Source organism: Myripristis murdjan, chromosome 4 (genome assembly GCF_902150065.1).
Source record: "Myripristis murdjan chromosome 4, fMyrMur1.1, whole genome shotgun sequence".
NCBI classification, from domain to species: Eukaryota; Metazoa; Chordata; class Actinopteri; order Holocentriformes; family Holocentridae; genus Myripristis; species Myripristis murdjan.
In genome coordinates, this window is record NC_043983.1 from 14,538,320 (window position 1) to 14,562,934 (window position 24,615).

At 40.0% G+C, this 24,615-nt stretch overlaps 2 protein-coding genes across 3 annotated transcripts in view; both read right to left on the reverse strand.

Moving 5' to 3' along the window:
• ell (elongation factor RNA polymerase II) overlaps positions 1-9,372 on the reverse strand; it is a 49,470-nt gene extending 40,098 nt beyond the window's left edge. For both annotated transcript variants that reach the window (XM_030050249.1, XM_030050248.1), the window contains exon 1: positions 9,133-9,372. In XM_030050249.1, the coding sequence (XP_029906109.1) occupies positions 9,133-9,267 (135 nt within the window). In that variant the 5' untranslated portion in view covers positions 9,268-9,372. The remainder of the gene's footprint in view (positions 1-9,132) is intronic.
• Positions 9,373-10,259: 887 nt separating this feature from the next.
• fkbp8 (FKBP prolyl isomerase 8) lies at positions 10,260-23,819 on the reverse strand. The gene is made up of 9 exons (XM_030049181.1): positions 23,701-23,819; positions 22,818-23,076; positions 21,088-21,257; positions 20,551-20,639; positions 16,495-16,715; positions 16,132-16,304; positions 15,369-15,446; positions 11,851-11,991; positions 10,260-11,547 (listed from the first exon to the last, which is right to left on the reverse strand). The coding sequence occupies exons 1-9, from the start codon at positions 23,701-23,703 to the stop codon at positions 11,461-11,463; spliced, it is 1,221 nt and encodes a 406-aa protein (XP_029905041.1). The 5' UTR covers positions 23,704-23,819; the 3' UTR covers positions 10,260-11,460.
• Between the last annotated feature and the right edge of the window lie 796 nt (positions 23,820-24,615).

Consider the following 24,615-nt stretch of genomic DNA (forward strand, 5'->3'; position numbering starts at 1 on the left):
AGCATGAATGGCAGGTAGTCCAAATAAATAAATTAATTAATTAAAAAAATCAGGAGACAGCAAACTTAAAAATAACGGTGCACCTTGCCTAACACTTAGAGGAGGGATTAAGAGACAGTTTCATTTGTCTCAGCAATATCAAAAGCAAGATATAGTTTTTACTTAGACCTGAGCTACACCAGACCTTTCATGAGGCCACAGTCTCTGGACTGCAATGTTTAACACAGCACCAGATTTAGCTCTCCCACCCTATACCCTCCCCCTCCCCCAGCCAACCCCTGCTAACATAGTGCAACACTCAGCCTGTTCATTTGAATGGGCTGCTGACATGTCACTATTCTCTGGGACCTGAGCCCAGAATGTTCCACAGAGCTAGCTAACCTTAGGGACAGAGTGTGGCTCCTGACCATGGCTCGATGACAAGGCCGCGGATGTTCGCACACATCACCAGCTAGCCACAGGATGGGGATCAGCTGAACATAGCACAGACATGCAGCCAAGCAGCCAGTGGCAGAAGTGAATTGATGAAAATGCCATTAAAGCAACATGTTTGCACTTTAAAACACACACCTTGATTTCATGAATAGCTTGTTACCAACAATTAACATTGGGGTCCATGGCCACAAGAATATCAAAGCTTTTCCCCAGACTGTCCATGTCCAACATGTCAAAAGTCAGTACAAATTCTAGCACTATGGAGCCAAACAAAGCTATTTTCTGTGCATAGGGTTGTCAAGGTTTGGGCTTTCAAAATGTCAGAATAACTGTACACATCATTAACATAGTGTCTTTTACTTGCTAATAATCAATGAATTTATATGTTCTACACCTTCAGTATGGCCAATGTGGTTACCCCTTCAAGGTCCAACAATACCCAGATCTAGTTGACTAACACTTAAAGTATGATTAATATTACAATTTTAAGATTATTATCACTGTCTGAAAAGCCACAACTTCTCTAAGTATAGCTGGGATTTTTGGAATAGGTTTTCAAAATGCATTCTAAGAGACCTGAGAGATAGGAAGAAAAGCTTGTAACTGGCTAGCATACCTCCTTAGGAAACTGATGTTGGTGTTGGTTGTTCAAAGGCTTAAGTCTACAAAGCATCTCTGAATAATATATGTACTATAAAATAGGTTTTGTTGGGGATTGCCAAGAAGACAACTGATTCCAGGACACAACTCTTGAAAGGAAAATATTGTAGGCAATCAAATTGTGCATAAACGGACGACTACATGCAGCAATGATAACTGCGCTACTGTAGTTTGCATGCAAAGAGTTTGTTGGCACAAGAGACTAGGATTTACTTATGGTAAATTACCAGCTCTTCAATACACACCATGCACCAAGTGAATGCAAATTATAGCCCCACACAGGCAAATACGTAACTCTCTCCCTCATGCTACATTCTTGTTGGATTTCATTGTTTTCAAATAGAGCACACAGGAATAGCCATGTCTAAATCCCTCTGCCGATGGCTGTGATACTCAAATTGTCAGGGGCTTTGTTGCATCACTGTCACACCAATGAGGTGTTTCACCTGTCTAGAGTTTCAAAAGGTGGAAAGAACACTTCATAGCATGCAGTCTCCATGACTGAAGTGGTATTGGGTTTCTGATTTCTCAACTAGGGCTGCCACAGTATGCATATTTTCTTACTGTGGTGAAAAAAAAGAAAAAAAAAAAAAAAAAACCAGTTTGGTGGTTAAGGAGCAATTGCTTGCTCCCCAAAGAACAAAGGTCCACCTGTTGTGTTGTGTTGTCCCTCCATTCCAGAGATATAAAATTTGGACATATTTGGGAAAATGATGATGGTAATGAGCTGAACCCCACTGTAGGCATCATATAAACACAGTATTGGGGTGACTGAGTTACCAGGAGCCCTGTGTAATGTAAAAACAGGTGCTTTAGCCTACCCCATTAAAATATGTATAATCAATTGTGTGTGTGTGTGTGGGTGTGGGGGTGTGGGTGTGTGGAGTAACACACTAACAAGCAGGCCTATTTAGGCTAGAAGGTAAATGCAATGCAATGAAGAAAGTCATTCACTATAATAGCAAACCTTTAAAGCTGCACTAGGCAAGATATTATGTAACGATACACCCATCTTATCAGCCCAAATCACAAACTAGTGCTAGAACAGAGAGGGGCGTCTCAACCCCTTGATTGAGAGTCCAAAAATTAGCCCTATTTGACCAAACTGATTTTTGGTGTTGTTTATGGTCATTTCTGTGCCCACACAAAGTAATGAACAGAAATATGCCAAAAAGAAAAAGGATAGCTGAACTGGCAAAAAAATTTAAATGATTTTGTGTACCCAATTATTACAAGGCATTCCTTCTCACTGCACGTTCTAGTTGCCAATGTGCAAAGCTGTTTACTGTAGCTATCTGAGCATGTGAGCAGAGCAGGCCTAATTTAATCTCAGCAAGTACCACATTTTATAAAATATCACTCCGCTCACTCAGGCTACTCTGCTCCGCTCCACCAGCACTGCATTACATGTAAAGACCACAAGTAATTTACCATATGCTAACAGACAATTATTCGTAGTCAAAATGGAGCATGGGCTTAGGGCCTGGATGCTTTAAGACGAGTGTATGCAAATAGGCAAAAAAATTAGTAGAGCTTCAACTTGCTCCAGTCTGCTAACATGCTCTGGCAGCTATGAATGAATATGGTCCCATCAACCACATCACACAGACAGGAGGCAATAAACTGAAGTCAACAGTGTCATTTCCAGGCTTAGAAAACAAACAAACTGATCGGTATTGATGACAGCCTTGAAAAGACAGAGGAGTCAGAACGAGGCAAAGTATAAAGAAAAGAATGACAGATTACTGATTAACTGGAAATAAAATGAAATTTACCACAGACCTGCTATTAGCCAAGGCCCCTATACTGGACTTTCTTCAAAGAAACAAGTTATAAGGGCATTCTAGTTTGCTTGCCTCATCAGTAGGCCAATGGCTCAAATACTTAAAAGCACCATTCTTCATTCTATAATCCATTCATTACTTTAAATCACATTATGCCACATTAAGATAAGCACCTAACACTACTGATGGAGATTGGCTGCTTCGACAGGACTTACAGACCAAAGACAGAAGCCATTTGCCATGTTTTGGTACCTGGTGTTATGTTTGGGGCAGTATTTAGCTTCCGCAGACACAATTTAGCTCCTGATAAAAAAGGAACTGACCACTATCTGACTACGTTCCTCAAAGCAATGAAGGCCATGTGCTAATGCATACTATACTTGTATGTGGACATAAGTATGATATAGAATAACAAGTTCGGCTAATTTATAATTACCAATAAAGCTAATGTTAAATCATTCCCTGTCTTTTATAAAAGTTACTTGTCTTATAGGAAAGAATCTGTCACTTAATAAATTAAGTTTCAGTGTGGAGTGCTGCAAGGTTCCATACTTGGCCCATTATCATTTCTTCTTTGTTTTCTGATTAAAGCAATAAAGCTGCATGAATGCTGGTTTAGATAAAGTTGATTATTTCTTGATATAAAACAATAACTGGCTTTTAAATACAAAACAAAAAAATGGAAAAAAAGGTTAGTTTTTTCCACATAGTGTATACATGTAAACTGTTAAATTAAAACAGGAAGTAAATGATCATGCCAAATACCTTTTTGGGACAGCCCCACAATTGAAAACACAATTATGAGAAGAAACAATGGAATAATTTGATTGTGCTTGGACTAGATTACAACTGCTTAAATGAGCTTCTTAAAATGCAAAGTGACTGATGGATATTTTCGGATTTCGGCTTTGTTGACATTGGCTTATGCATTTAAGCCTAATTCTTTATTCACCCTTACTTCACTGATTATAGGTGACAATTTTCTTCTTGATCCTTTCACAGCTTTAGATTTCATTACACAACCTGCTGCCAAATCAATCATGATTTATGTTACAGCTTGGTGTCTTGGACTTGATCATGAAAAGATGGATGGTGACCAGCAGTTGTGCTGAGCCTTTGGAAGCCATATTTTTTGGCATGGTTTGCAAATTGGATATCAGTCTCCTACAATCCTCTGATTGTTTTTGAGGCATGTAAAATGCTTTACCATTGCTTAGTTAATGCACTATTTTTGTTAGATATAAGCAGTGTTTCTTGTGTTCATTTAGCAGCGGTGCACCACTATACAAGGAAAACTACCACCACTGCAAGAAAAGAAACTAAAATTAACATTGTCATTGCATATTACTATTAGAACCTCAATTTGGATCAGTTGCACAACCAGCCCAAACAACCAAAGATATGGGGCAAATGTAGAATTGTCGCTCAAAGCACAACAGCTGCACAAAACATACAGAGAAAACACTGATACAAGGCTGGGACATTACCTCCTCTCTGTTAGATAATCTTTCCCCCAACACAAACATACAAACATGATTCACCCTCATGAGAAGTTTTGACAGACACAATAACAAAAATTCAAGGCTGTAAACAAGACTACAGAACCATAGACAAGTGATACCACAGTCTCTAAAATGCTTAAAACACAGTTACTAATGACATCAGTTGATCACTACATCCCTAGCTTTCACTCCAACTTATACAACTATGTGTGAACCCGTTTTCAATGGTCATGCTTCTCCAATACTGGCTAAAAAACACAGGCAGATGTTTGTGGACTACGATCAAATCTGACCGACGGGCTGACTGATCATTTGAAGAAACATGTGACATCCAGGTCAGGAGGACTGGTCGTTACACAGTGACACAATGTCAACATGGTCCAGTGAGAAAACCACCCTACAGGACAGATGAACAACATGACATTTAAAGTCATATTTGGCTGTGGTGGTTATGGTCATCTCTTGCAGTGCCCCATTCGATCTGCTGAAACTGGGGAGTCAGCATTCCTTAAATAACCATGGCACCGGCACAGACTGACCAACGTCAAGCAACAAAATCCCCACCAGTCTCCATTACTTCCCATACCATCCCCATAGGGGCTGAGACGTGGGGGTGAAGTGCAATAACAAAACTGACTTCATGTAACCTGACCTCCTTAAAGAGGGCCTATTGCCTACTCATAATAGCCACCTAATAAAATGATGATTGAACTTGACCTACACAAAAATTGTGAAGTAGAGAAGCTGCATGACTTATTTCAGCAGATGAATTGAAAAATTGTTTGGAGATTGGTTAGAAACAGACAATTCCAGTGACAGCTGATTGAAAGCCGGTCTACCTGGTGAAGCAACCAAAGTGCAAGCTAAGTGGGTCAGAGGACCATGTTCATTAAAACACAATCAGTCTCCTGTCTCTGGTGTCAAGGAGAAAAGCTCAACCAAGAGCACTGAAGGTCTCCTCTGTGGACGTTGGTGAACAGGGCAGACTCAGACCAAAGCCTCCATTAAACACCTTATCTCACTTTCTCACCATCACAAACTCACACATAAACCGCTAGTGTCAATGTCCCGAAAACATTTAGAACAGAACTAAAAATAAAACATGTAGGCCTAATGCCCATTTATATTTAGCAATTTACTATGATTCTTAATGTGCATATCTGCTCCTGGGATCATGATACATTTTCTGAATACGGATATTCTCAATATCCATGTTATTTTTTGTGTACAATATTGGTTAAAACTCAAAAACTGCATAACTGGCAGGATAGGGCACCAAGAATGATTAAATGTTGATGATCATCATGGTCATCCAAGGCAAGAGATAAATTTACTGCTATAAATTTAACATTCATATGCAGGGCACTAACCCTTCACTTTATTCATCTCTCACATATACGGCAGTAACAGCACACAAGATTTAATCTTTATGTGCCGGCAACCACGTATTTGGATTGTCTATGAACATTTATTTTTTAAATTTCAGACGAACCTAAATATGGTGTTTCACTGAAATGCGGAACAGTTCATTCTCAAGAACGAACAACATTTCTGACAACTTAAGATAACCCAGAATAATAAGAATGAAAAGTATTAGATCAAAACACTACTGTTTTATCCTATTAGAAATATTAAGGTTTTGGCCTATAAAACCCAATACAGCGCTGTAACAACAGCAATCCTAAGACATATTCATAAACTTTCACCCGCACTCCACATAACCTTTCAGCCTGATGACGTTCATGTAGCCTCACTCATTTCCTTGCTTATGTCAGACCCTGTAAAAAAAAAAAAAAAAAAAAAAACAAGGCTGCACTGCCAGTCTCCTGAACAGAGCTCCAGTTCACTCTGTCCTTCCTCTCAGACATGCCGACAGAGGAGCTGGCTGATGCTGACAGTCGCGCCTGAGACGAAACAATCAGTAGTCTGAATTCTGGCTACCTGAGGCCTGCCATTACAAATGTTCTTTTCAAAGCACGGCAAATTCTCTCTGTCTCAGTCACACACACACACACACACACACACACACACACACACTTTGTCATAAGACTCCAAGTATTGTAGTATTAGCTATCAGGCAGCCTAATTCAATCAGATTTACAACTGAGCCAACATTTAGCATTTAGCTAATTCAAAGTCTGGAGGGGATCAACAAGGCTATAAATACTTCTATTTCTTGATCTCCAACAATACTGACAGAATTGTGTTTATCGTTAAATTCTATTATTATTTCAGGAGAGAAAGCTCTGTCACCAACCATTACGAGAGAGCTATATTTTTAATACTGTTAGCGAGTGAAAATGAAAAGGGCACGCCACAACCCCTTGAAAAAAGCTTGTTTTAGACCATGTCCTATTGATTTTGCTCCTGGTTGACTTTACATTGCACCTATCTAAAACTAGATAGAGTTTAACTGTGGCTGCTGCATACATTTTTGCTGTTGGACAGATAAGGCCTAAAATTTATCAGTTGTGCTGTGTACTGCCTGGGGAATAGCCCAGACATCAGCTCCCTCTGTGGTAAAAACAGCCGCCTGCCAGGCCTTTGGAAATCATGTTCGTCTTTGTGAAAACATAACAAAACTGTGGCCAAAAACATTTCCAACTTTGTCTCGTTTCATTCTTTGCTTTGCCCTTAACTTTTCCATCGAAAGGCTTATGTCATTCAGTAGCTTTCTTCTCTGCCCTTACTGATTTCCCAACTCACTCTCACTACTGGGTGCCAGCTGAGATGAAACACTCCCCGAATGATGCGGAGCACCTGGGACACCCTACAGTTTTGACAGACCTAATCATGGCTGAAGCACCTCTCTCTTCACTATGAAACCAAAGGGTACCCGAATAGAAAGATCTGGCCAAACTGTGACTAAGGGTTTTAACTTAAACAAGAGGGAAACATAGCATTCCTTAGGCACAGAGGGCGATACAGTAAGCAGCATAGCTTGAGTGCTCAGCAAGGCAAGTCTGTACAAGCGGTGCATTTTAAAGAGATTCATCTCTTAACCATTAAAGACCAAGAAGAAACCAACTTAAATCTTCCATCATCCAGAAGCAGTACCAAATGATAACCTGGAATTAGCCTGTACCCCCCAAGAGGGTGGACCAACCATATGTATTTAGCCTAGTTCTGCCCCTCTTTCTCACAATATTTTAGAAGATAAATTTGTCCAAACTGGATATATATTCACTTGCAAAGTTAACAAAGTAAGATGAAAGGCACAAAAAGTCCACCAGCCACCAACATTCAATGCTACATGCAGGCTCATGTCTACAATCCCCTCAAAAATAAGCGCCAGATTGAGGCCAATTAAGGACAAAAAGATTTCAGTCAACTAAAAAGGCCCCACTTCCCCACTCACAGCTTAAATGCACAAAACAAACTTAAACAAACGCTTTTTCACATTCATTTATGGTACCCAGAAATATAAGACAAATATAGAAATTTTGTTTTGAGAAGAAACTGATTAAATATGTGCGGCTTACATCTCAAGAGAGAAACTGCCCTTTGCAAATGCTTATAAAACTTAAATTCTTTGCTGATCCAACAATCACTGCGGCTTGGCAATGACAATATCTCAGAGAGCTGGGGGATTGCCATATGTTGGTGATTTCCTCTTTGTGTCACACACTCATTGAGTCAGTCCTCTACTTAGAACCCATTTACCTGTCAATTTTATTGTCCTGACTTATCAGCTGCAGTCAAGCTGTACACAGACACTGAAGTTGGAGATAACACCCTGTACTCTTGGCCTGCCAGGTTTTCTTCAGTCAATATTTATAGAACTTGAAACGTTAGATGGCCATCAGACTTGGTAGCTTTCTACATGAGAAACCTGACAAGCAACAGCAGAGCCATTTCAGGGCTCACAAATTAAATTCTCCCATTGAAACAAAACACTAGTTAATGTAAAGAAAATACATGTGCCTAATTAATAATATATAGCTAAATTACTCTCTATTTTAGCTAAAATGTATGGTGATGAGGCATTTGTGGACATGAGGGGGTTGGGAATGGGGATGGCCAGATTTCAAATGACTAATGGGTACTACACTTTTCCAAATCATTCACCATCATGTTATCATTAGCTCTTCTTGTAAGACCCTCCTCTTGATCACAACAGGAACATGACGAACGTCGAGCAGTATACAGCTAACATTACCGTGTTTCATTTGGTTTGGACAGTTGCTTGCTAGTTCGCAACCTTTGCCAGATTTTTTTTTTTTTTTTTTTTTGACAGCTCAGCAAACTTACTGGAAAACATCTGTACTGTCAACTGAACTTACCTCCTGCTTTACCGTAACAAATCCATATGATAATTACAGCAACTTACGCTGTTATTCAGGTGACGAGTGGAGTGAACTTTTGGATAACTGTTGACCCAACTTTAAAAACCACCCTCCCCAAATCATAAACTGTTCATTATCCAGTAGCACTGAGCAGGAAGCTCGATAAATGAGCGTTTAAGTTACATTATTAAGACCCGTGTGGATTGAGTCTGGGGGTGGCCACACAACAGTGGACAGCTCGGTACCGTCCAACATCATTAAACCTGGCAAGTCGAGTGATGGTGGCAGCTAAACTAGCCAGTTATCTAGCCAACTAGCCAACCGCTAGTTCTCCGGTCCGCTGGTGCTATACGTTACCGTAGCAGGAAGGCACAGAGTAGAGAGCTCACTCTGCCTGTCACAGCTGCCCCCAACACATTTCAAACGCAAACTAAAACTGTCATGTCAACGAAGACGGCCATTTACCTTGCTGCTCTGGTAACCTTCAAACGCTCTCAACGCGCTGTCAGTGAGTTTGACGTGAAAGACGGAGACATTGCTGCCATTGCTCACTCTTCCACAGGACAGTCCGTAGCACTGCTCCTCCTTCAACGCCGCCATCTTGCTACCATTCCCACCACGCGCACGCACTCTGTCGTAAACGCAGACCTCCCGTGGCTTTTCAATGAATATTCAATGACCAGACGGTGAAGTCACTGAGCAGTAACGGTGAGGTGGACACACAGGCGCATATGTAATATACCCCAACACTTTTGGCAAACAGCATTTATACTCCTTCACGCATGCCACATTGCAGACATATTCATTTAATATGTTATAGCCGCTTTCTATATTATTAATCAACTTAATGCACAATAAATGCATGAATCAAAAAGTAGACAGCACTATCATCATAATTGTATATTTTAATCAGTGCATCATTAGTGAAGCCTGGGGGGCACACAAATATACAACAGGCCAATATGATTTCCTCTCACAGCGTTTAGGAATAAACGCTGGGATCGCAGACGTGCTTGCGTAGGAAGAAGGAAGCGATAGGTCATTTAACTACGTCAACGAAACGTCAATGTCTGAAAAACTCCACACAAACTTGGGAATGCCCAGCTGTAAACAAATGAAGCCGGGGGGTGGGGGAGTGTTAAAGGAAAACTCGCACACGCTCAAGATAGAAGGGACGGTGAAAAACAACTCAGACTTGCAGATGGTGGCAAGGCAACACCTTACAAATATTTAATTATTGATGTCATGGCTCTGATTTGTCTATAGAAAGAAAGGATGTCAGGTGCCCCAGCTTAAATGTTTTTTTCAAGAGAGCGGTTTTAACCCATGTGGAAATGTCACTGCATAGACTACGTGCAAAAAAATGAGTTGCTGGGTTACATCAGGTGCACAGGCTGCCATGTGTGCACACAGCTGGACTGCTTCAGACACATGGTCTGTGGTTTCCAGTGGGTACAAGGGGCCTTTCTGCCAGACAAACGTGGCATAGTTGTACATCATGAACACCGTACCGCTCATACTTGTGGGGTATGCTGAATACTATAATGTTGCATCTTGCAAGGATCCTGAATAACAAAAAGATTCTGTTGTTCGATAATGACAGAAAAGAAACTTTATTGTGATAAATACAAAATTAACAAATGCAGGGAATGTATGAAATGCAAAGTGAAATTTTAAAACAACTTGTGTCGCTAATTGCGGACAATGCCTGCAACTTTTGGCTCTGTACCATTTATTCTGGAGAAGTCATGGATTCAGTGCTGTCTCATTTATGCACAAAAACAATTAACGAAAAAAAAAGTAATAAATAAGCAACACTGAAACATCCATCACAAAAAATGTACACAGAAAAATGAAACAAACTTGTTAAAATAATCTAGGGGAGAAAAACAACTTCACATCTAACATTGTACTTGAAGGATAACCCTTCAACATTTGGTCTTGACCATCAAAAAGTGAGGTATATTTGACTGAATATGAAGAGTAAAAATAATCGACTCTATTTTCTTACAGCCACACCACTGGAAAACACCAACACTTCTCTGTCCGTGTCCTTAAAGAATGAATTGCATCCCTATTATCATGAAAGGAAAGGAGCCATTTAACAGTTAAGGAACAGGAGACGGTCCTTCCACTGGCCTGCACTTACATGAAGACGATGCTTAAATGTACATGAGTGGAGTCTGGGGGAAGAGCGAGTTAGGACAAAGGCCAAGTATCTTGCCAAAGTGTGCACCTCAGATACTGCAATATTACAATAACTCAGTCAGCATGAGATCTACTATGATTACAACAACAGAAATCACATTCTATCTTGAAAACAAAAAAGTCTCATTAATTTTACTGTACAACCTCAAGCTGTGAAATAATAAGACAATATAGGACCGCATCACAGTATTTATTTCTGTGGGGCCGACAAAACGATGTATATATCAGATAATCAAACTATGGTAAATTCATTTTCATTTCAGTGCTTGATTATTTCCAAACACTACCAAAGAAAAACACAATGGCAGCAAGACAATCAGTATCTGGCAATGTCACAGATATGGACAGGCCTACACATTTATAAAGTTGTAGTGATTTTTCTTAATCTGCAAATATCTGATGCTTTATTATTAGTCAAATATAGTTCTCAAACACAGCAGAGAAATGTAAGTACAGTCACAGTAAAGAGGCGACTGACCAATTGACATTTCTGTCCCCTTCAAACAAAGTTCAAAAGTTTAGGTGCTTCTTCGTTCACGCTCTCAATTTGAAGGGGCTTTGACAGGCCATCACTACAGTTCTAGTTCAGTTTCTAGCAGCTATGACAACAGATAATGCTACACCACCGATGGCTACTGCAGTAGCACCGAATAGCCACTTCCAGCTGAGACCCTATGGAAAGAACAGAAGAGAGAAAAAAGTAGAGAGTACATATTTAGTAGGTTGAATGTCATGATGCAGCAAATAATTTAAACTTAGATCTTCATCCGTCTGAAAACACAAATATTTAAAAGAACCACAAAGATATGCCGCATTTGAAGCCTGATATTAAATTATAATGATGATTTCTCACATTACAAAGACTCACTTTACAACTTCTTAAATACATCATAAACATAAACATGAAATATAAGTGCCTGAGCATCACTTTGTTTTACATTCTGCTCTTGTTATCTTTGGAAACAAATGTCTTACCCAGGAGGATTTGGCCTGGTGTTTCTGTGTGCTGCTGCTGCTACTGGCAGGGTTACCCAGCATCTTCTTGTACATGGCCTGTTCTGCTCCCTTCTGCTCTGAGTGCTTCTTCACCAGCTTGGACAGCTCAGCATGGATAGTCTACATCCAAGAGATAAAACAGAAATGAGCTTCAGGCCATAGCACTCCCTCCCCAAAACACACAGACACAAAACCACAATGTGCAGCTATACAAATCATACATAGACAAGTGGGGTTCATGTAAGGCAAACACGGCCCTGCTATATCCTCCCACGACAGATTTCCTTCTTGATGAAAAGAGTATTTCAGGATGACAAGGCCCTTATCAGGAGGCACAAGTGATCAAAAAGTGGTTTGACAGCATGACAATTATGTCAGGAACCCTTTGAAAAGGATAATGACAAAGCATTTCCCATCACTACCACAAAGAGGGAGGCACCAAGTCATCACTCAAAACTCGCTGGCAGCCATTAAAAACAACCATGTCTTGAAAGACTATTTTCATGCCACAAAACACAATGCTCCATTAGAGAGATGCCATGAATGTTGGAGAGCTGTTCATTCCAGGTACACCATTTCATATGTACCAGTTTAACAATAACAAGAGCTTTGCAATGTATCTGGCACAATAGCATTTCCGTAACAGCTTATGTCATAATGTCTGCCACATGGAAGTCAACAATCTTTTTTAAATATATAAACAAAAACATTATCACTATTGCTATTATTCTCTACTATTGCTTACATCACCAAAACGGGTGGCCATTTACCAAACCTCAGCCTTCATCATCCTGTCCCTTCCTGGAACTGACTCTCTGCCAATGCATTTCACTTACTCTTCAGCACTACACCACTTGAACTGTTTATAAAAGCTATTTTGTACATTTTCACATGTTTGTGCCCCTAATGTCCATATTTTTAAGCCTGCAATTCCAACTGTCCCTTGGGGATAATTAATGTTTACTGAATCAAATTTAGCTGAACTGTAATTAGCCCACATGTTCACATATTTATTGCAGGGAACGGGTGATTATTCAGTCATTTTATTTCAGATCTGTCACTTATCTATGGTTAAAGCCCCCTCCAGCCATTGATTAAAACCCCTAAAAATCATCCCCATTCATCAGTATTACATATTTATTTTTATATTTATTTTTTTTCCTTAAACACCCTAAAATAGCTTAGATGTAACTCTACACCTCTCACTAATTAAGTATGCATGAATCTATGATTATGCAAATTGTCCCCACCCATCCCCTGCCTGATCACACAATGGCTCATAACCTGTATCGTATTTGATCATCTTTCTGTGTAAAAACAAAAAAACAAACAAACAAACAAACAAAAAAAAGTCTTTTAGTTACACTACTTTTGTTCATGTGAGCAGCCATTTTGAGTTAGTCTTGTTAATTTTTTTTAAAATGCATAAATACACAGTCTAGCACACAGTCTTATTCTCTGGAAATGCACTTTAAAAAGGATCACTGTTGAGACACCAACATACAGAGCTCACTGCTATGTTCATTATCTCCTTGTTTGGTCCTGTGTGTCTGTCTGCCGCTAATCTTGCAAACTACTGGGCCTATCAGACTGAACTTTTTGTGCAGTTGTGCCTGTATGATGAAGAGTATCTCGTGGTTGTGATGATTCAAAGCCATGACAAAGTTTGTTTTTGCCACTTCTGCTCTCATTCCATTCACTGTCTAGCACGCTAAACCACCACTGCTCTCTTGCTCTCTTTCTCTTCACTTTCTGCTGGGTTGCTAACGCTGCTGCCTCACTTCTTGCTTGTTTTTTTTTTTTATCCTACTATGGCTGTGTTTGTTCCAAATGTGGGTGAAAAAATCCAGGAAGTGTGTAGGGTTTTTTTGGGCGAGTTTACACACTGGTGACAGAAAGTTAACAGAACAAATACATGTGAAAGTAAATTAGGTTAAATAGCCTGATGCTTTATCATGGTAACAAATGACGCCGTTTCATATGTCAGCTGTCTTTTGCTTGTGCGTGTTGTGTTTGAGAGAGAGGGGGTGGGGGTAGTTATTTTGATTTTTGCTATTTTATTTCATGGTCTTTTTGAAATTCGGTTTCTGTCAAAAGCCATAGGAATTCTGGCAAAGAGCCAGAAATGGCTCATGAGCCACAGGTATAATAGGTATAATAAAGTGAAACACATACAGAGAGAACAAGAAACAGCTAAATTTAAGAGGCTTTGAGAGTTTTACAGTTTATTTTCTATACTTTACTGTATTATATTTTCGAATCATACAGTAATCTATTTTGTGATTTGAAAAAACATTTGACAAAACAACTGACTGCTAAGACTCAAAGTTTTGCTGAGTATATAGGGTAGCCTGTAGTCCAGACATGACGAGATACGCTTGCTGGAGAGCTGCACTCATCTGAGTGCACTCCTCTAGTTTGAAATGTTTTACTGAAATGATGATGCAACTATGTGCTGCTACATGATATTTCTTAAGAAGGTTACATCATAGCGCACAGTCTTACTTTACAGACAACTGTGAGGAGTGGAGAGTTAGTGTCTGTGTGAGTTTCTACATCGATGGTCTGCTCCTCCATGGTACCTTTGGCAAGTTGGCACCACTGTGGTGCAATCTGCTATGTACAATCAATAAACTCATATGTTTAAATTAAGGACAAATTTAAATAACACTGACTGTCTACAATTCCAGGATAAAGTCAACAAACATGCAAGTGGTTAATTAAAGAGTCAGCAGGGCAATTCCATTTCAAGATCAGAACAAATAATCTATCTTGTATCTTTGTGTTGGACTTTAGTGAAGAATATCACTGCAAAAATACACAAGGCAGACAGATTAACTCAATGGCACAACAGTCTGCCAGTAAAAGGCGTCTCTGAGGGCCTGTGAATGTACATAATATGCATCTTTGTAGACTCAACATCTATAAGACTGCACACTGTAATCCCAACTGCAAAAGGGCTACTTTAATTTGCCAATCTAATGTAGATAATCTATGATTCACCACATAAAAAATGAGGTAGTGCATTACATTTATGCATTGGATAAAAAAGCTATGTGGCAGCCAGGCAATGTGCTGTTTGACAGATTGGTGTAGGACTCAAGTGGGGGATTCTGGGCTTGAGTACCAAGCTGCAACAGTGTGCAGCTGATCTAAGAAGCCCACGCACTGAGCTGGGCTCTGTCAAATGGCCTTGTGAAGCCGAAGAATCTCATGTATCAGGCCGTGTAAGCAGGAGAGCAGCAGCAGTGGCTAGGCATAGATATGACTGGTGTGCAGGGCACAAAGAGGCAAACCTATTTACAGCAACAACATGAAAGCAGATCTACTAAAATGATGAATCAGCAGTCCACCTTATTTTGCTCTGCAGACTGTGATGTGATATTTTACACTCTGGCGCCATCTACTGACCATAAGTGACATCTATGACACATTTTTCTGTTCTCAAAGCAAATAAAAGTTTTTCCCCAAAATGAATGTGATCAAGACAAAAGTACCTTGTTGCTTGGTTCCAATTTCAGTGCCTTCCTCAGAATTTGTATGGCTTCTGCATATTCACCTTGCATGGCCAGTACCTGGAAAGTCAGACCATTTTAATACAAGGATCCACCACAGGTTAGGGCTGCACAGTTTATTGTATATTAAACAAAATTACAAAACAAAATGTGAGTGCAATGTTGTTTTATAGCTGGGTTCATGATCAAAGCAACAAATAGCAAAATGCAGTATACTATAAATGTATTTCTATGATCATTTAGTAGTGTCTCTGCTGCTGAAAATACGTCCCTCAACCAAGTCATGTTTGTAAGAAAAAATACTAAAAATATACTTTAATATTATAGATTGGTGGTATAACTTGGGAGTGGAGAAGATAATATGACTGAGGAAATTAACCTGCTCCTGACCACAATGCGTTTACTTGCTGTTAACATGCTAAATGTTAACGAGCTAAATAATGTGAGGTTCAGTTTACACCGTAAAAGCTATGGTATGTTGAGAAAAATAAGCATTGTTATAATTATTATAATATAAAATATGCATAGTAATTACATATGTCCATGCTGAATTGAAAACTACATAAAAAAGGTTTTTCATTGCAATTCTATTAATTCAATGAAAAATTATAACTGCAATTACATTATCAGGGTAATTAATTTGCCTTTATAGTGCCTGCAATAAAAGTGCACCCCTACCACAGATACATGGAAAAAAAAAAAAAAAAAAAAAAAAAAGAACGAGGAAAGCGTGAAAGAAATGTACCTTGCCCATGCGAAAAAGTGCTTTAATGTTGTCTGGCTGGTGGGCTAATGCTGAGACACAGGATTTAAGTGCTGCATCATAGTGGTCCAGTTTAAGCTGAGAAGCAGCCATGTTGTTTAAACACTTCACTTTCACATCCATCAGCTCCTTCTCCTCCTCAGGAGTGATGTCCACTGCAACAGAGGAGACCACAATGAATCAACAGAAACTGTGAACCTCTAAACATGACCACAAAAATTAAAGCATAATTAAGGTGAATGCATGTTGTTGCACAACTGAAATCTAATTAGTTCAATAACCTATAATAACAACTGAGTCCTGATGCACTGGCCTGAATATTCCTACCATTCCCATGTAGCTCACCTTTAGAACTGGACTCTGTGATCTGCAGGGCAATGCTGTAGGAGTTGACAGCAAAGGCATAGTCCCCATGCTGATAATGCATGTTGCCCCTCTCTCTCTTATGGCTGGCCAAGGCAATCCTTTCTGCAGGAGGCAGAAGCTCCAGGTCTGGAGCATCAGTAGCTTCCAACAGCTCCACTTCCAGGGACAGCTCAGCGTTGGCGGGGACCTCAGGGTCAACACTGACGTGGCCAGAAAAGTCAGGTTTAGGATTTACAAAGGAGGAGCAAGACTGACAGTAGGAACCAAGGGCCTGTGTCATGAAGCAACTTTAGCAGGTCAGACACCTAACTTTGTGGATAACCCAGACTTTTTGGTCTCACAAAGAAACTTTATGGCTCATTTTATAATGTGGTTAATAACCATGATAATTTTGACTGCCCACTTGCAGTCAGCACTTGCACTCAGGCGAACACATACGACTGTTGCCATGGCAAAGAGACCACCCTTTCAATTTCTATGGCTCATGGTTACAGTGATCAACTGGTTATATGGATCAAACAGCCTGGGACAAAATCATTCTTATACAAATGCAGTTTAAATAATTTGGTTATTGTAATCAAGTAGTCCACTTTCAGCTTTTATTTGGGGTCTTTTAATACATGAAAATTGTGACCTTTCATCCTCAATGGCAAGCGGCACCTGATTTGTCCTGTTCTGTTTATTTCCAGGATTAAACGTTTTAAATTGTTGCCGTAGGTACATTGGAAACAGTAGCTCTGAGTGACAGAAGTTCAGATTTCCAAAACAAAAAGTAAAACTGATGAGTATTTATTTAACATTAAACATGAAATGATAAAAAACACCATAAGCAAAGACCGGCCTCATGAACCATTTTGGTTTGGAGGGGATTGGAGGAATGTCGATTAGAAGAATGGTGGGACACACAAACAAACAAACTAGTAAGATCTGGTAGGATCTCCATAACTGAACCTCGTAGTGACTCAGAACCAAGGCTTTTCTGGGGCTTTTCACGGACGCTGGACACACCAGTCTTGGTCCAGTGTCTCTACAATTATCTGTCCTCAAGACAGGGGTTCTGGTTCCAGCCCATGGCCAGTTCTGACTATGCCCTGTGGTCAGATCAACTCGGCAGTGTGTCTAACCAACTCAGCATCACCAAAAAACCCCAGATGCCAACTTTGGGATCACTGGCCCAAAAAAAGGGTGGAACTGTGGAACACACAAAGCCCTATCCAATTATGGTAGTAGGATGTAATAAAATGAACTGTGCATGGGGATAGTGCTGAATGAATAGATAGCGGGAAAGGCTGTTCACTGGGCACCGGTGTTTACAGACTGACAACCTGCTTGTTTTCCATGATGAGACGAAGGAATGCAACAGATTGCACCTTTCAACAGTGCAGCTCTGGGGAACACGAGGCTGCTCTTGTGACTAGACAATCTTTTCACAGCCTTTTCACAGTGACAACACAATATTGTATTAATGAAAAGGATGCCGCCGCCTCTGAATGACAGGCCAGTGATCAGCCTGTTTATTTACACATTCACACAGACTGCAATAATCTTGCAGCAATCAATGCTTTGGAAGCAGCATTAGCCTTGTCTATTTATTTATTGTTAGAGGTGGGATAAAAAAAATCGATTTTTAGATGCATTGTGATGCGGACGTGGGGTGAGCCGGCATCAATGCATTAATGTCAATAATCAATGCTTATAAACTGATTAAATAATGCGGAACTGAAGTATATGCGCAGGGCCTAGCCGGGCAATTACAGCACGGAAAAAACGCGGAACTTAAGTGTCAGAGAGCAGCGTCCAGCCGGGCAATTACAGGACGCACACAACAGAAAACAATCATTTGAAGATGGCTGAACAAGCTGAAAGAAACATCAAACCGGTACCCTCTGCATTAAAAGCGAGTGTTTGGAAACACTTAGGATTTTATGAAGAGGAAGGGAGGAAGTTATGTCACACAACACTGAAATATTTTGGCAACACGCCGAACATGAGGAATAACACTGTGCGCTTTCACCCGAATGAGGAGGTAGATAATGGAAGTAAATGAATCTATTTAGCGTTCTTTTTAAATCATTGCTCACTACAAATACACCATGTTTTAGTTGTCGCACAGTAAAAAAAAATTGTCTGAAAAATGATGCAAGAAATGATTCGATGACAAACACAAAAATGTGCATCGAGATGCATCAAGATGCATCGATGATCGCTTTATCTACCTATCTATTTATAATCACATTGTTGCCCCCATAATCGTAATCGAATCGAATCGTGAGGTGGACAAAGATTCCCAGCTCTATTTATCATGGGAGAACATTTCTCTTTCAACCTAATTTCCCTGCAGTTATCAATAGCTCCATCTTAGCTCAGGTGAAATATGCAGCTCTTTGTCTGTCCATACTGCATGTGATTGGCTATTTGTTACAAACCACGCCTCTTTTACATGAACACGGTCATAGCTGGATTGGACAGAGCACACTGATGACCATAATCATGAGATCCATGTTGCCATAGTTCGGTTTTGTGAGGCAAGCTACTGCAACAATATCCTGACTGTGCTGAATGTGCTTCATGAAAAAGGTCAGAGATAAACTGCAGTTAAGTGGACAGAGGAGTAGCAGGCAATACTGGGGCATCCTGAAGGAGAAATAAGTGAATGTCTGTTGCCGAGAGTTAAGGTATGCTGTAGACAGTGCAGAATGGCTGGCTCTCCAGTCCAGGTATAAACAGCAAGACTGTGTCTGATTCTCTAACAAAGCCCGGATGTTTGCTCTGGATTGAGGGGACCCTTCAGGAGAGGGCTCTGCCCAGAGCCGTTTTCTTTTGAGTGAGCTGACAAGGAATCCTGCATCCTGTAACTGGAGTGTCTGGGTGGAGCTTACAGAGACATTAACTAAATACTGACAAAATGAGGCACAAAGCCACATAGTGCTAAGCAGGAGAGAACAACACAGGGGTAATATGTTTGTACTCTCTAGCTTACATAAGCAAATTGTGCCATCATTTCTTTCTCATTTGGGACTATTTGAATGTTTCAGATCACTATTAAAGTGGATTGTAGGGGGGAAAACATTTAAGCAGCATATTTAGGGAAAACTGGAGTTGGCAATATAATAGCATTATATCCCCTGAACAACAGACTATCAGGGATTTGCCCTGATCGCCACCACAGATGTCAGCTGTGAACACAATAACTCAAATACTTTTTATTTGAATCTTTTCAAATTTGCTGTGCACGTCAATAACCTTGGAGCAAAAACCTACTGATTTTGCAACCCCATGACCTTCCCTTTATTGCCACCACCAGATCAAACTTTCAGTTTGTGAATGCAATAACAGCGAAAGAGGATGACTTAGATGCTTTGCATTGTGGGATAGATTAGAAGGACAATGATCTCATTACTGGGGGCAGCCATACTTAATACGGCCCCCAATTGGTTGGACGAGTTGTGGAACCAGATTAAGGGCATTGTTACAAGGTATCATAATGGATTCAGGTCATTTCAGGGATAATGCCTGCTGTTGATCACCAACACCAAGTTTAGTGCTGATCTGGGATGTGTAATCAAACTGTAAATATTTCACAGATCTTTTTTTGTCTGTTTTTGGTTTAAAAAAATAAAATAAAATAAAATAAAAACTCAACCCAAAAAAGTAAATTCAAAGCTGATTTTTATGAACATTGCAGACTTTCACAAACTGTGTTCTGCAAGCTCAAATTTCATTACATCACCCCCAGAGGGCATGTAGTTGGCACAAGGAGTGGAATAGTTAGAAGGACTGAGACAGTGCTGTAGTGTTATAACCAACTATTTTGCTTGCAGCGCAAACAGACACCAATCTTAAACATCAAGACCCTGCAAAAGTTCTTACAAAGCCATCAAAGAATTCAGATTTTACAGAAATATCACTGAAATTGCCGATAGCTTTTTTTTTTTGTTTGATTTTAATTACATTAAAACAGACGCAGCAAGAATATTTCAAAATACAGAGTACATAAGACAGTGATTAGCAGTTAGACTGAAACACACTACCTACCTCCCCCGAGCACCATATGCATATTTTGCATCCGCCTGGATCAGGGCCTTCTCTCCCATTTCCATAAGCTGCACAGTGAGATCTAATGCCTGAAAGGAAAAAAAAACAAACACCTTACTGCAGAAAGATATTGACATATGACGAAACACTAGCTGTTGTTAGCATTAGTTAAAGGCAAGGCAGATTATGCAGTTTTAAACTAAACTAATTTTAAACTAACTAATGTTAAGGATGAGGCTGAAGGACAGACCCCCTAAGGTTCATGTTAAAACTAAAAACCCATAGAATTAATGTAACACTTTTAAATGCCTGTCTTGAATCTATTGTTCTGATGTTGAATCAACACAAAAGCATATACAATGGAACAAAATGCTCTTATATTTTGGATTATGATGACGTAAAAGAGCTGCCCTGAACTCCTGTGGCATTTCTAAGCTCTATTCTTTTAAGAAATGAGTAGCATGTGAACATGTGAAATCTGCCCATACATTCCCATTTAAATAGAAAAATAAAACATCTCACTATGCCCATTTTTACCTGGATGACATCACCGTCTCCCAAAGTGAACAATAGCTCAGGCTGCTCATCTACAAGTGTCCCATCATTCAGGTAAGTCTTAAGATTAATCTTGACATTCTGTCCTTTCTGTGGCCGACTGTCTCGCCCTTTCCCTGCCTCCAAGACCTTCTTCTTCAGCTGGTCATTGCCTGCAGACAGACAAAGGAATATCAGGTCATTTGATCAGATATCAGACAGTGATCCATATAGAGAATTCATCAACTTTTTATTTGTTCAAGAAAAGACCTCTTACCAAGCGTTCTCTTTTAGAGCAGTGACATGCCACATTTTCGTACACTAACACTTGAGAACTGCTCAGTATAACCATACTCTAATGATGGGGATAGAGCAGAGCCAATGGGGTAACTGCAGGTCAAATGCCTTGCTCAAGGGAAGCACAATATCTTGCTGAAGGGCACCTCATTAAATAGGGTATATGTGTGTGTCTTTCACTCTACCAATTAAGATTTCACCAGCTGGTCTGGGATTCAGTAAGGCTATTCCCTGTTTAATGAATTTGTTACAAGACACCAGCACTCCAGTAGTGTCAGCACTCGGCCTCAATAAACAGTAACTGCCGCACTGCAATACACAAAACCTCATTTGGACAATCAGTCTTCTCTACAACAGAAGCAAAACTTTGGAACTATCTACCCAGTCAGTTGAAAATGAAACAATTTAATGCTTTGAACTGAGGTGTTAAAACATGGCTAAAAGAGAAACAATATTATTCTCACACCTAATATCCTGAATAGACACACCTGTATTTTTAGTTTCCTTTTTTGTCTTTTTCTTTTTACCATTACAACTTGGAACAGGTGTTGTAAATTAGCATTTCACTACAACCACTAATTGCAGTGCATCTTGTACTTGTGCATAGCTGTAAATTGCAGTTTCAATGCTACTGTAATGTGCATGTCAAATAACACATTAACTTAAAAATAACTGTAAATACTATACTTTCCACTCTCAACAGCACCCAACGCTGAGACCGGTGGTTCTCAAATGGGGGTAAACATACCCCTAGGGGTAGGTTGGAGTACTGCAGGGGGTATGTCATGATTTTTTAAAAATGTTAGTTTAAAAAAAATATCAGACATGCAAAATTCCTAAAATAATTAACCTATACCATGAGTTCAATAAAAATATACATGTAAGTTTGATAAAGCTAGTTTTTTATTCAGTATTCCCTCCAGCTTCCCCGAAGGTGTCAAATGTGTGTTTCAGGTTTAAATCTACTGCCGTGGTAGTTGAGCAAGGACGTTTGCTCACTGTGATCAGAAAGCCAGATAAAAAAAATCAAGAAAATGGATTGGTGGTTGAAATGGAGCAGCAACACAGCCAAAAACAAGGAGAAAGAAGGGAAAAAGAAAGTAGAATCAGGGCCAACAAAATATCTTTGGTATCAGGTTGTTGTTTCAAACGCTGATGGAGCTGGAGTGGACCTCTTTACATAGGCTTTTTTTTCTTACATGGACCTGCCATTCTTTTGCACTGGTCAGGGGGTACTTGGCTGAAAAAAAAAAAATAAATAAAATAAAATAAATAAATAATTCAAAGGGGGTCCATAACTGAAAAAGGTTTGAGAACCACTGGTCAAGACTACTGCAGCACCATGGAGGATGACATGGGAAACATTGAGAGTCTGTGGCAGCCAGGGTGCTGGAGATGATGCCAGGCTTGCTTGGTCCATGCTATGGTCCACATACCTAACACATCTAGCCATTCTTCCAATGGGGCTGAAGTGTCTGCATCTTCGTCTGCTCCTGTCTCTTCAGACCCATCTGGTTTGTTTTTCTTCCCACCGCCAGCATCCTCCAGGGGAGGGGGGTCGTCGTCAATATCCTCTTCATCTAACATCTCGAAGTCCTCCCCGCTGTCCAGCAGCGAGGCTCGTCCAGCCCTCTTGGCTGACAGGACGGTGTCAGGACTACCACACGCTTCGACTGTCTCCTCTTTCTCGGTCATCTGTTGGAGGCAACATGCAAGAATGAGTCTTAATGACTAGCACTGACGTTAACAGCTAAATGTCTACTGACTTCCATGGATTACTAGCTAACTGCGTCAACACCTGCCCTACTGATATGCACCTCACCGCTTCAATAAGGCAGCTGCTGCCATAATATCATAGTGAGCTACCTCCTTGTTAGCCGAAACAGCCGCAACTTGTTTGCTGGCTAAAATGAATGACAGCGTGGAGACAGAGATGTCTCGAGTGTTTACAACTTTACATTAGCTACTGCTGCTAAATTTGGTAGCATGCGAGTCTGTCATTACCTAAGTAATATAATAGCTTGGCATCAATATCCTTTCCATCTGCAACTTGGCTAGCGAGGTATTTCCAGAACTTTCTGAGAAGTTTCGTACTCTGCTGCTATCACTTCAAACGGCTAGCTAATGCTAACTACCGTTAACCGAGCAGTTTGACATTAGCAGGCTAACGCTGACGTTAGCTGCTTCGTAGCAGCTGTTAGCTGGTCATAATATTCGCTTGCCTGGCAGTGAATCTCTGCTTATTTCGGCTTCGAGTAGAACATAAAGTCAGACTACCTTATGTGACAAACATGTGCAAGAAAATAACGTGGGCCTCACCATCAGATAATGTGCAGATGCGCTCTTAGGTCCCAGGAGGTCCTATGTTGTGTGGGTCCCAGTTCCGGCTGCCTCTCAGCAAACAGGCTGCTTCCTGGTAACCTTGAGGCTGCTCGGTTTCGATTGGACCATCCCAGGCAATCACTTTATCTGTTTACTGAAAAAGTGCGTTGCTGCTAATGTTTCTTCTAAAATAAGGAACTTCCTACAATCACCATCAATAAAACATTTTACTGCAACCATCATGTGATCAATCATCAGTTTGTCAATGCAAAGCCTCGACAAAACTCCTCAGATGCGTCTCTTGATGAATGAAATACTGGGAGAATGAGATGTGATGATGCCATTAATTACATATACTGAAGCAATGTAGCCTATACTAAAGGGATATGAAACTTTGAGCTCAGTTAATAATTTTGGCAGGAGATTGGCATTTTCATCCACTTTCCACAATAGCCTACCTGGCTTTTCCCAAACATTTCTTTAGAAACAGCTAAACAGTCAGCTTGAAGGGTGTTATCAACAAGTGTGATTTTTGGAATTCAAAAGCACTTTTAAAATAAAATATAAACCCACAACCAAAAAGTAAAAGCATTTTAGTGCTGTGAAGTTACCACTTGTTCACAGTCACTCCTAATTATTGCTATTAATATAGAAAACTGTAGCTAAATAAGAACACATAGCAGTTCAGTGTCTTATTATTCATGTTTTTTTTTTTTTCCTTCCCTGAGAGAGTTGTATAATACCATTTGCAAACACTTTGAATTTGGAACACTGGGGGAGGCGGGGGGTTCAACCTAAACTGAGAACTAGTTAGTCCTTCAGTTCATTAATTGTATGAGTCAGCTCTCAGATGGAAACATGCATAGGTCAGGTTCACAGGTTACAAGTTCCCACATGGGGTTTTATTAGTCA

Coding starts and splice junctions, on each gene's coding strand:
- fkbp8 (XM_030049181.1), bottom strand. Junction 16,305..16,494: donor CACAGAGTCCAGTTCTAAAG/GTGAGCTACATG, acceptor CCTCTGTTGCAG/TGGACATCACTCCTGAGGAG. Junction 15,447..16,131: donor CACTTTTTCGCATGGGCAAG/GTACATTTCTTT, acceptor CTGACTTTCCAG/GTACTGGCCATGCAAGGTGA.